Consider the following 13,396-nt stretch of genomic DNA (forward strand, 5'->3'; position numbering starts at 1 on the left):
TGATAAACTCTCAACTCAAAGATGAAAGGTTCCGTCTGCTTTTGCCACCACCAAGGGCAGGGTAGCATTTCTAGTGGATATGAAACCTATTGGCCCCGACTGGAACACAGGATGTTACATAGCATGTACACTATGTATTGCCTGGCTCTGGTTTTGAGTCCCATGCACCTGGAGTTGCAGCGTAGATACTAAATTCCACAGTACTTCAGTCCTGCCCGCCGAGTGATGGTTTGGCTCTTTCCCACCAGACTGTCATTGAAGATGACTGCCTCCCCATGGACCAGTTTGCTGTGCACCTGATGCCACATCTGCTGACCTTGGCAAACGACAGAGTTCCGAATGTTAGAGTGCTGCTTGCAAAAACGCTGCGACAGACTCTGCTAGAGAAAGGTGGGTGGCAGTTCATGAGAGCAGTTGGGCAGGAAGGAGGTTCGTAGTGGCCAGGAGAGGGTGGCACATACACACTAATCCCAGCATTCAGGAGGCAGAGGCAGGCACATCAAGGCCAGCCTGGTCTACAGAGTGAATTCCAGGACAGCCAGGGCTACACAGAGAAACCCTGTCTTGAGAAAACAAACAATACGGGCTGGAGAGATGGCTCAGAAGTTAAGAACGCTGCCTGCTCTTCCAGAGGTCCTGAGTCAATTCCCAGCAACCACATGATGGCTCACTACCATCTACAATGAGATCTGGTGCCCTCTTCTGGTGCACATGCAGGCAAAACATTGTGTATATATGATAAGTAAATACATCTTTTTTTTAAAAAAAGAAAGGAAAAAACAACACAAACAATGTTTATGGTGGTTTTTCTTTTATTCTGGACATAAGTATTTTTATATCTTGAAACTTAATAGCCTTAAAAAAATAGTAATGGCCAGGCATGGTGGTGCACACCTTTAATCCCAGCATTCGGGAGGCAGAGGCAGGTGGATCTCTGTGAGTGCGAGGCCAGCCTGGTCTATACAAAGTGAGTCTAGGACACCCAAGGCTACACGGAGAAACCCTGTCTCAAAAAACAAAACAAAGCAGCATAGTAATGATCTCAGCACTCAGGAGGCAGAGGCAGGTGGATTGCTGTGAGCTCCAGGACAGCCTGGTCTACAAAGTGAGTCCAGAACAGCCAAGGCTACAGAGAAACCCTGTCTCGAAAAACAAACAAAACAAAAAACATAGTCTTAGTCTGTAAAGTGTCGGCTCTGCAGGCACAAGGATCTATTTGCATTGGATCTCAAGAGCCTGTGTAATGGAGGGGTGTATGCTGGGAGGCAGAGACAGGCAGATCTGGAACGTAGTGGCCATCAAGGCTAGCCAGGTTGACAAGCTTAACGTTCAGTGAGAAAGCAGTCTCAAAAAGTGAGGAGTGGGAGCCGGGTGTGGTGGCGCACGCCTTTAATCCCAGCACAGTTGGAGGCAAAGGCAGCAAATCTTCAGTTCAAGGCCAACCTGGTCTACAGAGCGAGTCCAGGACAGCCAGGACTACAAGAGAACCCTGTCTCAAAAGGTGGGAAACAGTGCCAGTTCCTGGCATACACACATATACAAAATGTTCAATAATTTGAAGAATGGGAGGCAGCCAAGCTAGTTTCTCAGGTTAAGGGACTTGACACCAAATCTGAAGACCTGAGAGAGAGTACAAACTCCCAACCTCTGTATATGCATGCCAAAGTTTGCACGCCCCCTGTAAAGACATTGCCTGCAGCTTGGCACTTGACCCACAGGCATTATGGCTGAGGGTCTTTTCTCTTTATTCATTAGAAGCCCGGCACCCCAGAGTATTTTTACTCCTTTAGTACTATGACTACCTCTTCCAAATACCAGATAAAATTGAATATATCAATTCATGAATGAAGTATGGGAAGAAACTTGCCTCAATAAGAATAAATCAATACTGCATTTTTACTTTGATACTCGTATAAATTTTTATTATTTATTGGATTTTTTTTTCCCCCAAGACAGGCTTAGCTGTCCTGGAACTTGCTCTGTAGACCAGGCTGGTCTTAAACTCACATAGATCTGCTTGCTTCTGCCTCCCAAGTGCTGGAATTAAAGGTGTGCCCCACCACCACCCATATACATTTTTAAAAGAACAGTAAAATGGGCTTTTATTCCTTAGAGTCTGTGTATGATTGGTATTTAATAGTGGCTTTCCTGTCTGGGCTAAGAGCTAAAAATGTTGAATTATGACTTTAGTAAACATGAGCAAGAGATTTATCTATCATAAAAACAATAAACCTTACAATCCCTCTTGATGCTAGTGCTTTTTTTCTGCAACAGATTAGTTTATAGTCTGTTTGCGTGAGCGTGCTGTGTCTGCGCCCGGGAGCACTGTGCAGTACACAGCGAGCTTCTGACACCTGTGCTTTACTGACCTTGTGTCCCGCACGTTTCCAGAGTACTTCTTAGCGTCTGCCAGCTGTCACCAGGAGGCCGTGGAGCAGACCATCATGGCCCTTCAGATGGACCGAGACAGTGATGTCAAGTACTTCGCGAGCACCCACCCTTCCAGTACCAAAATCTCTGAAGATGCAATGAGCACAGCTTCGTCAACCTACTGAGCCCTGACCAGGGTGTCCCTCCAGCTTCCCCGGGAGCCGAGGCTCCACGGCCTGCACCAGCTGGGACGGCGGTGGGGCCGTCCTCGCCAACTCACGTGCAGGTGCAAGTTGCCTACTCCCAATAACAGTGGTTTTTAAGAGTCAAGAGAAAGTACAGTAAACGCTATTATCTTATCTTGACTTAAGGGAAAGTAAATTCTCAGAGGATTATAATTGTCACCAAAGCCTTAACTCGTTACTTCATCTTCCTGACTTGAATTGGCAGAGCATTTTCCCTTCGGGAAGGATGAGGTTCCCAGAGACCTGCATTGCTTTCTCCTGGTTTTATTTAACGGCTGATAAATGACATTCTTATGGCCAGAAGGCGGATGTGCACCGGACTGGAAAGGCCTTCAGTATTAGCCTAAACATTTCTTCCAGGTGCGGAGCCTGTTCAGCTCCTCGGCTGCCCTGCCCAGCCCAGCCCTAAGTGTGAATAGTTCTTGGCATATATAAATGACAAAGGAGATTTTTTTTTCTTCTTCTTCTCCTAAGGGCTTGATGTTAACACTAAATAGAATCTGGTTTTGACTTTTAATGCAGCACATTGCTGTACACATTTACAGAACGTTTGCAGAATCTCTCTTATTTTTTTTTTTTCATGCTGGTCATGACCTGAAGGAAAATTCTTAGCACGAACATTGTGTCAGGTGTTTTGAACTTGATCATGGTCAGCTCTGAGGTGCAACGCTCTCGTCCCATGCTGCACACACCTGTGACCACTCTGGGGCTTGTAGCCTTAATCATGCTGTTAGAACTGTTGTGGTACAAGTTCCAAATAAAAGTTATTAATAGGATCTATAAAGAGAGATACCACCCACTTTGTTTTCTAAATCTCTACAAATAAATGCAATATGGGACCTGTATTATTTAGCGTAAGATGGGGGAAAGATTAAAATATTTGTCTTTAACTAGCTCAGTAGTCTCTTTGGAATCTGCCAGTGTTCACTGGTAGGCCTACCAGACAGCTGCAGACAGCAGCAGCCTGAAGACTAGGGATGCCATCAACAGCAACCTTATCCTGAAATACAGAAAAGCACCTGCGAGACTTGATTTCTTCATCTGTTAAGCCAGAACTAGTAAAGCGCTGTTTCCCCCAGGCTTGTGCAGCTGCACGAGGGCCTGGGAGGCACTGGGTGCGGGTTCCAGCTGCTCCTGAGTGTGAAGCCGTCTCACATCCCTGAGCGCTTCGTGAGGACTGGGTTACTCACTACTGGGAAGTCCAGAATAAGTCAGAATTAAAGTTTTCCAATAATTTCGCGTGGGAAGACATAGGTTGCTTCCCATGTAAAAATCCACAGACAAGCCTATGCAGTAAAAGGGTGGAAAAGCACTGAAATGGATGAAAAATCCACACTAACTGCCTAGGGAGTGGGTGGGCCAGGGTGGCCCCAGGCAGTGGTGTGCAGCCTGGTGTTGGGCCTCAAAAGGCTTCTGAAGGCAGGGGTTCTGTTAAGGGGAAGAGGGCAGCCCTTCAGAAGTTGATGTGCGCCATGTTAACAGCTGCGATCTTTAAAACAGTGGCATGTTTAAATGCGCAGCTTCCTGCTGCTTGAGGCATCCTTCTAGGCCCCACTGTTTAGAGCTCAGTAGTCACTGAGCTGTTCAATACAGAGCATGCAAAGCCTTCCTGGTTTTAGTATCTGGTAGATTTAAAATAAAAAGGCTCTCCACTGCCATGGATAAGCACTGTGACCAAAAACAACTTAGGAAGGAAGAAACATTTGGCTCACACTTTCTAATCACAGCCAGCCAGGCAGGGACAGTGGAGAACACTGCGCCCTGACTTGCTGTCTCATACAGCCCAGGATCACTGGCCTAGGAGGAGCATCACCCACACTGGACTGGGCCTTCTCACACTAGTCAACCAGGAAAATGCCCTACATCAATTACTTGAGGTCCCCCTCTTCCCAGGTGACAACAATTTGTGTCACATTGACAAAAGCTAACCAGCACAATTAGCCCTTTGTCAACATAGATGTCACTATTCAGCCATAACCCCAATATCTCATGTCAATACAACATAAAATATAACTTAAAAGTCCTTAAAAGTCCTTTCAACAAGGTCTCTTGAGTCTTGATTATATGCATAAATAGCTCAGTGTCTGAGATCTTCAACTCCAAATCTTCAGGGCCCCGTGGGCTTGCAGTGCCCTCTCCCAAGCTCTGCCTTCTTGAGCACACAGAGCTTGGCTCAAGCAAGCCTGCTCTGGTCCTCAGATGGCACCCATCCAGTAGGCCTGGCATCTCTAGTACTGCTGCAAGTAAAGTACCAATGGGCTCTCCTGGGTTCTCCTCAGGCCCCTGACCACACTGTGATCTAAGCCTTAGCTTCTCTCCATAGCAATGCCTTCGATCTCGGAGCCTCCACAAACTGAGACTGACACCTTCATTAATGGCATCTTGGCCTCTGCAGGAACTTCAACCCAGCCACACAGTTCCAGGCCTCAGCTGCTCTGTGGCTCACCCTCACACCTTTCCAAAGCAGAGCCCCATAAAGAGCCACCAAAGTTGAGATGCAGCTTAGCCAAAGTTGAGATGCAGCTTAGCCCACCCTGGACCACACATGCATGCTGACACCGAGCAGTGCTTCCCAAGGCACTTCCACAGTGATGCCACTCATGAAACACTTGGTTTTCAGCCCAAATTGACCAGCTTCATTTGTCCCCGGTAAAGCAAAAGTTTCACTCAGTAGTACTGGTCTCTTGTTAACTACAGCTCATTTTCCAGCCTTAGCTGACCAAAACACAGATTTCTCTTTGTTAAAAACGTCACACACACACACACACACACACACACACACACACACACACACCCCAGTAATCTTGAGGGAGCCTCAGACTTCACAAGTCAGGCCTCCACCATCTGCATTTCTTTCAGTATTTTTCAAGTTCCCACAGAAGAGCTCACTAAGCTCTGAGCCTCAACAGCTTTTCCAGATCAAAGTTCCTAACATGTCTGTCACCCTCCCCAAAACAGCATAGTCTTGTCTGTCACTCCAGAACACTTCCTTCCTCCTCCACTTTTCACTGTGAAAAACACTGTGATCAAAAACAACCTTGGAAGGAAAGGATTGGTTTCAGCTGGCAGGTTACAGTAAGGGAAGCCTGGAGCCGGACCTGAAGCAGAGGCTGGAGGGACACTGCTTACTGGCTGGTTACTTCTATACCCCTCAGGACCACCTTACCCAGGGTGGCACTGTGCACAGTGGGCTGGGCATTCTCACGTGAACCAATCAAAAACAAAAAGGAAAAAAAGGTGCTGTCAGCCCTGCCCACAGTCCAGTCTGATGGAGGCCAGTTCCTTGCTGACTCTCCCTCTTTCTCCATGTATCTAGTATTGTGTCCAGGGCACACACCTTTAATCCCAGCCTCGGGATTAAAGACAGTTCCAGGGCTGGGTGTGGTGGCGCACGCCTTTAATCCCAGCACTCGGGAGGCAGAGGCAGGTGGATCGCTGTGAGTTCGAGGCCAGCCTGGTCTACAAAGTGAGTCTAGGACAGCCAAGGATACACAGAGAAACCCTGTCTCGAAAAACCAAAAAAAAACAACAACAAACAAACAAAAACCCAAAAGACAGTTCCAGGATAGCCAGGGCTATTACACAGGGAAACCCTGGGGGAGGGGGGGGCTACAGCACGGGGAAGAGGCAGCTATTTGGCTTTTATTATCTATCACAGCCCACCGCTGAGGGAACCCCGGAGGGACACTGCTTGCTAGCTTGCTTCCCAAGGCTTACTCAACTGACCTTGTACAGTCAGGACCCCCTGCCCAGGGTGACACCCCACAACTTTGACAAATAACCAGCACACCGTGTCACCTTTTAATGTCAGCTCCTGGGCCGCTGACATGGTGAGAATGTTCAGGGAACAGCCCTGAGATGCCAGAATGGCCTGCAGAGTCTGCTAAGCAAGAAAACAGACTCCAACATTCAAAACTTACAAAGGCAGGGCTCCCAGATCAAGGCCACAGCACATCAGTTAGCACCTGAAGCAATTTTCCTGATGTAAAAACAAGCAAAGGGATAATGTATTCCCGCAGCGAACTGTTCATGAACAGTAACAAGTATGTACACCACAGCATCAATCAACCCAGCAGTCAGACTGTTAGCACCAGCCCAGCAAATAGCATCACAGGCAGAGCTTTGGGTACTCTATGGTAACAGCCAGCTACAGGGCACTTAGGCCCAGTAACCTCTGCGGTGGAGACAGCCATTTACACAGCAGGGTGGCCAGAGGTAGCAATCAAAAAACAGGATACTTGGCTGGCTCAGTGGCGCATGCCTATAATCCCAGCACTGGGGAGGTAAAGGCAGACGGATCTCTGTGAATTCAAGACCAGCCTGGTCTAAAAAGCAAGTCCAGGACAGCCAAGGCTACCCAGAGAAACCCTGTCTCAAACAACAACAACAAACAAACAAAAAAAGGGTACTTACTAGAGTCACATGGATACATCCTGAAGTCATTAAATGTCTTGAGCTTTAAAGATACAGATGTGCTGTTTTACAAGACAACCCTACAGCAAGGCCAACCTGAGTGAACAGAATGAAGCCCAGGGGTGCCACCACAGCCTGCTCCCGTACCCCTCCTTCTAGGGAGATGCCCAGGTGACAGCCAGTGCAAGAGGGGTCATGCTGCCCCCGTCCTTCACAGGACTTGTGACAGTTCCTGCTGTAAGCTGTGTCAAGTCAGCATAGAACACTGATGTAAATCCTGTTTTAAACCTCTGAAATCAAAACATTTTGGGGGGCCTTTTCCAGAGAACCAAAGATGCCTTCCAAAGAAAGGATCCTACTTTCTCTGCTTAAAGATGGGAGACTCAGCACCACCTTGCCTGGAGGTCTCCAGCCACAGTCCCCAACAGCAGCAAGGAGAGTGAGCACACCGATGCCCAGTGCTGGGATCACAAGCATGCATCACGAGGGCTGTGCGGGTGTGTGCATGGCATGTGCAGGCAAGAGGCTGATGCTGGTGTCCTCTCACTATCCACCTAGTTTTCTGACTCATCTTCCCACCTCTGCAGCATAGAATTGCATTACAGCCACACACACACAGCTGCTTGCTTACTACATGGACAGGAGGGATCGACGCTCAGGTGTTCATGCTTGCTTGGCAAACACCTGAGACTAAGCTATCTTCCCCCAACCCACACCAGGTTTTTGTGTGGGTCCCCAGGACGGAACTAAGTTTCCATGCGTGTATGAGCTCTTTTGCTCCAGCCCACAAGAATGTCGTTCAGCACAGAAATACCTGCAGTGAGGTGCTGAGCACCGGAAGCCATGGGTCCCTGCTTGAGAACGGATCCTCAGCCTCACTCCTCTATCCCCAGGTGCCTGACATTGGGTGTCACATCAGGGTGTCTGTGTCCTTCTGTTATCACCTACATAAACTTATGAAGTTTAACTAAGCAAAATAGAAAATCCAGCTGGGCATAGTGGGCCCACACCTGTAATTCCAGCAGAGACAGGCGGGTGAGTTCGAGGCCAGCCTGGTCTACAAAGTGAGTCCAGGACAGCCAAGGCTACACAGAGAAACCGTGTCTACAAAAAACAAAAAAAGAGAATCCAGATATTTGTCATACTTTAAATATTAGATATTTCCATTGTGAAATTTTTTAAGTTCCTAAAAGTGAAACGAGGAAGCTTTTGTTGGAGACCAGTGTATCCCTGACATGCCAACTTCCCTAAGCCCTCATCTCACATTTAAAATGCAAACCCTGGAAACTCCAACAACCAGGCCAAGATGGACTCCACCTGGATGGCAAAGCTTGGTTTCCCAATAGCACCAGAAAACTGTCAAGAGTTCAGGGGCTGCACATCTGACAGGCAGCTCCTGTCAGCAACAAGCACAGGTGAGAGGAAGGGGAGGCAGGAGCAGGGGTGCAGCGGTCTGCATGGGCACCGGGGAGGGACATCGCACTCACTCTTGGCCTTGAAGCACCTCCACCAGCTCAGTGTCAGCTGCTGGGTATGCAAAAATTTCAAGAGAAGTATACAAGAAAAAGCTTTTTTCAAATGGCTGTTGAATTTATTTCCTTGATCAATAATGGTCCTGGCAAAAATCAGTTAACCAACATTGAGACACTTGTAATGAAATTCTAATTTTAAAAACCCATGATACCTTGATAGAAATTAGAGTTTACACAAACAAAAAGAAGTCTTCAATATTGCCAGCAAATATAAAATGAATGTAGTACGTCTGACAGGACACAGTGAGACATTATACATTTATATTTGACACCTGACCGTATTTCCAGTCACCATAATATCTTCTCTCCAGATTTAAAAAAATAGTATGCTGATTTCTATAACAAAGCTTTTTTTTCCGTACAAAAATCAAATAATGGCCAACAAGTCACAACAGTGCAATAGGTAGAGGCTAAAAAGAAAATATCGCATAAAACAGGTGCTGAAATAAATACTAACTAGGAGGCGGCTAGAGCCCTGTGTGGGTTGTTTCTCTGTGTCGGGGTGGTCTTCAAAGCCAAGGGGACCTCCTATGGGGGGGCCACTCATCTGACAGTGGGACCCAGAGTAGGACCTCCGGACATGGTGGAGCAGCCATCTGACCTAGAAGTAAGCAACGGTGGGACCAGCTGCAGCTGTCATCTTTACTGCTCAATGTTGTCAGAGGGAGTTCTTACAACGCTCCTTGAGATAATGTGGGAAGTTAGGACTCCCGTGTGAGAGCATCTCCATGGCTTATCCCAGCAGAGGTGCATGCTTCCTAGCCCAAGCTAGCACTGTGGTCACTGTGGGTTTCCTGAAGGTCAGTGTGTGAAAGGTCCCGGTGTGAGAAGCATCCTTGTGTGAATGCCTCAGGATCAAGGTGGTCACCTCTGACCACCTAAGAGAAAAGGCCTTTGCTGATCCCTGGCAGTGAGTGAGTGAGCCTGCACCGCTGAGGCAGTGGCAGGCTGCACGGGTAACCTCTGTCTGCAGCCACACTAGGCAATCTTAATGACTCACACTGACGGACTGAACTCAGAGCTGGAAAAGTAAAGTGGTACAGGGCAGGTAAGGGAACACCCAGCAAGAGCCTTTTTGGCCAGTCAGAAAATATGAGGCAGCTCCCCACTGAACAATCTGCACCAAAGGGTGTGGAAGGCACAAGCAAGAGTGGCCAGAGACCCTGCCAGGCTGGCAAGACCCAGAGCATCCACAAGGCAGGCGCAGAAGTGACCTGGTTTGGTTCCCACCCTTGTATAAGAAAAACAATATCCTGATTCTGCTGTGATTGGGGAAAAAAAGGCAAAAAAAAGACAATTTTTGGTTTAAAAAGAAGCCACTCAAGGGTTAAAATAGTTATTTTTAACAAAGAAAATTAATTGTCAAATAAGCTGACACTATCTGGAAATGCCCATGTTCCCCGCGCGCTCAGGTATCCACTGCTTCACCCGCCCGGGACCTAAGCCTGACACAAGTCAGACGTGAGCAGGGAGTGGCTGAGAACCTTTACAGAATGTACAGCAGGAAAGGCAGCTGACTTGCTTACAGTAAGATGCACAGGGCCCACCGGAGTTCAGATGGGTGTTTCCTTCCGGTCTTTGCTAGGCGAGGGCCTCGCCTGCTCCTTAGCTGCTCTGACCGCGAGGACACCGTCACAGGGCGTCACAGGGCCTGGGCCCCCGCGCCGCTCAGGCTCCTCGCCATCCTGCAGCTGCTGCTCAGACTTTGCTCGCTGCATCTGGAGCAGGCGGAGCTGCACTCGGAGCTCAATGATGGCCTCCCGCTCCTCATGGACCGCTTGGTTCAGGTGATTGTTCTTTATCTTAAAGGATGACAGAAAGGGCAGTTATCACTTAAAGCAAGGGGCGGGAGGACATGGAAACACGGCACAGGCTGCAAGTCATCCTAAGGAAGGAGCTAGCTCTGCCTCAGCCAACCTGGCTGGTGCAACAGAGGACGTGAACATGAATATGCAAATGAGCACATCCGTACAGCTCTGAACGGGTGCCAGCATAAACTGCCTGGAGTTACAAGGGAGTAAACACATGCAGAGAACAAGGTATCAGCAGAAACAGTTGTTTTAGTAAGTATTTTATGTTTAGATGGGCTTTCTTCCTTCTCTGGTTTCTGAACACCACAAAGATAATTTTAGCAGCAATTAGGAGAGGGAATTAGAGTTGAGCCAAAAGCTGAGATTCTTTTCCACATTAAAATCTGTCTGTATTGGCTACATCCAAAATGTATAAAACCACAATCACTTCTAAACGCTGCGCTCGCAGTCTGGGCAATTCAAGAATAGCTGATCCCAAGCTCTTAGAGCCTCCACCTCTACAGCAACTGCCCAGGCACTGAGCACTCCCTCTCCTTCCTCAGTACTTCCCAGCACTCTAGGCAGCAGGCTATGCCATGTGGCCAGAGCTTTGTTCAAACTGGGTGAGCACAAATTTATGCACCTTGAAATGGCACTGGGTGTGTCCTGACCCTTCCCTCCCATAAATGAACATGGCGATACACAGGGCAGATTGGGCCTAAAGCAGGAAAGCTGTGTGAATAGCAACCCTACACCATCTACAGAGCAAAACACTACACTAATTCTGCAATTTGTCTTCCTGTTCCGGAAAGTGAAGACATTGTACTAAGGTGTCAATGTGGTCTTCTAAACGACAGAGTCCCCAGCAACCCACATCTCACAACTGCCTTTTTGTTGTTCTTTTGTTTGTTTGCTTGCTTGCTTGCTTGTTTTACGAGACAGGGTTTCTCTGTGTAGCCCTGGCTGTCTGGACTCACTTTGCAGACCAGGCTGGCCTTGAACTCACAGCGATCCGCCTGCCTCTGCCTCCTGAGTGCTGGGATTAAAGGCGTGCGCCACCACTGCCCAACTCTTTTGTTTTTCTAAACAAGGTCTCAACTATGTAGACCATGCTGGCCTCCAACTCAGAAATCCATCTGCCTTTGCCTCCTGAGTGCTGGGATTACAGCCTGAGGCACCTGTGCAGTTCTCGACTCCTGTGTGGGCACGCTGTGCCTCACCTGGCAGGTCAATGGACATGAATGAAGCAAAGTGTCCCTCTCTTCACTGAGTCCTTTCCACAAAAGACAACGTTTCATCTGGGATGAGACAGAAAGTCACTTAGATCAGCGTTCCTTTCACAGTGCAGCTCCTACCCGACTTCCCAGGGCTTCGGTCCCAACTACTACTTTGCGGGGCAAGGGCTACAAGACACTGTCCCTCACTTTAGCATGACTTGATTCGGGGGACCCCCTTCCTCCACTCACAAGGCTGCTCAGGCTAGCGGCCAGCGCCTACCACCTTTCAGAGACCCATTTGCACACTAAGGTTTGCACACTTCAGACAGCCTAGAACACACAGCTCATGCCAGGCAAGAATGTCGCTGGACTCCTCTCTCCAAGTCTCCAGTAGGAACATTTTAGAAACTGCAGACTTCTGGCCACTGACACACACACACACACACACACACACACACACACACACACACACACTCACCTCTAGCTCTTCATTCTGTCTCTGTAAGTCCTCCAGGATGATCTGCAGCTCCTCCTCGTCCTCACTCTCACTCTCACTCTCAGAGGAGTACTCCTCAGTTTCACTCCGGCCGTGCTGCTGGCGACTACGAAGACACAAGAACTTTACTGTGCTTGCAGGCAAGCACTCTCACCTCCGCTTGTGAAGGGACCTGATCCAGTGCTGTCTTATGACCTGGTATGAAGCCTCAAGTGACTGATTTCAGAAGCCCAGCTCTTTTACTGGAATGTCTGAAACAATGGTTCTCAACCTGTGGGTTGAAACTCCTTGGGAGTGGTGCTGAATAACCTTTTCACAGGGGGTCGCCTCAGACCGTCTACATATCAGTTGTTTTTTTTTTTTTTTAATTAAGTATACAGTGTTCTGTCTGCAGGCCAGAGGGGGTACCAGATCTCACTATAGATGGTTGTGAGGACCCACATGGTTGCTGGGAATTGAACTTAGGAACTTTGGAAGAGCGGACAGTGCTCTTAACCTCTAAGCCACGCCTCCAACCCCATGCATATCAGATATTTACGTTATGATGCATAACAGTCACAAAAATAAGTTATTAAATAGCAAAGAAAATGATGTTATTTGGGGTCACCACAACATGAGGAACTGTATTAAAGGGTCACAGCGTTAAGAAGGGTGACAACCAGTGAGCCAAACAATTGTTTATATTAAACAGTGTGGTTGGAAACATGCAGCCCTGCAGCTCCCCTGTACCTCTGGATCTCCGCAATCTCAGCTCGGAGGCGGTCGATCTCTTCTTTCTCCGAGGCAATCTGACGACGCAGAAACTGCTCCATGGCCAGGAGCTCCTCCTGCTCGGTGAGGATCTCGTTCTCCTGAAACAATGATCATAGTAAGCGCCTTTCCGAGCCCTGCTAAAGGAAATACCATCTTTCCAGGGTCTCCCACATCTCCCTGACTGTTCAGCCCTACTGTGCTGAACACACTGAGTTCCTACAAAGCCGCGCCACTTCCTCAGAAGCAAGGAAAGTTGCACAAGTTATTTTGAGAGAATGTCTAGATTCTTCTCAACAACAGAATGCACATGAGAACTTGCTGTGTGCAGGCTACTTGACACACGTGTGTGCAACATATGTGCACAAAATAAACATAATTTAAAAATCACCTGCTTTGGGGCTGGAGAGATGGCTCAGAGGTTAAGAGCACTGCTTGCTCTTCCAAAAGTCCTGAGTTCAATTCCCAGCAACCACATGATGGCTCACAACCATCTATAATGTAATCTAATGCCGCCTTCTGGCATGTAGGCGTACATGCAAGCAAAACACTATATACTTGGCGTGGTGGCGCACGCCTTTAA

General features: G+C 48.1%; 2 protein-coding genes across 14 annotated transcripts in view; one reads left to right on the forward strand and one right to left on the reverse strand.

Annotated features, from left to right (window-relative positions):
* The window catches only part of PPP4R1 (protein phosphatase 4 regulatory subunit 1), a 60,947-nt gene extending 51,090 nt beyond the window's left edge, over nt 1-9,857 (forward strand). For all 8 annotated transcript variants that reach the window (XM_084778149.1, XM_084778151.1, XM_084778147.1 and 5 more), the window contains 2 exons: nt 249-390; nt 2,392-9,857. In XM_084778149.1, the coding sequence (XP_084634275.1) occupies nt 249-390; nt 2,392-2,555 (306 nt within the window). In that variant the 3' untranslated portion in view covers nt 2,556-9,857. The remainder of the gene's footprint in view (nt 1-248; nt 391-2,391) is intronic.
* The window catches only part of RALBP1 (ralA binding protein 1), a 36,871-nt gene continuing 32,072 nt past the window's right edge, over nt 8,598-13,396 (reverse strand). For 5 of the 6 annotated variants that reach the window (XM_084778167.1, XM_084778166.1, XM_084778169.1 and 2 more), the window contains exons 8-10: nt 12,793-12,914; nt 12,046-12,169; nt 8,598-10,362 (exon numbers count right to left, since the gene is read on the reverse strand). In XM_084778167.1, coding sequence (XP_084634293.1) covers nt 10,114-10,362; nt 12,046-12,169; nt 12,793-12,914 — 495 coding nt within the window. In that variant the 3' untranslated portion in view covers nt 8,598-10,113. Of the gene's footprint in view, nt 10,363-11,459; nt 11,649-12,045; nt 12,170-12,792; nt 12,915-13,396 lie in introns of those variants that run through there. The other variant, XM_084778170.1, reaches the window with a different exon arrangement.

The sequence above is a fragment of the Acomys minous genome (assembly GCF_964271855.1).
Source record: "Acomys minous genome assembly, chromosome: 4".
Taxonomy (NCBI): Eukaryota; Metazoa; Chordata; class Mammalia; order Rodentia; family Muridae; genus Acomys; species Acomys minous.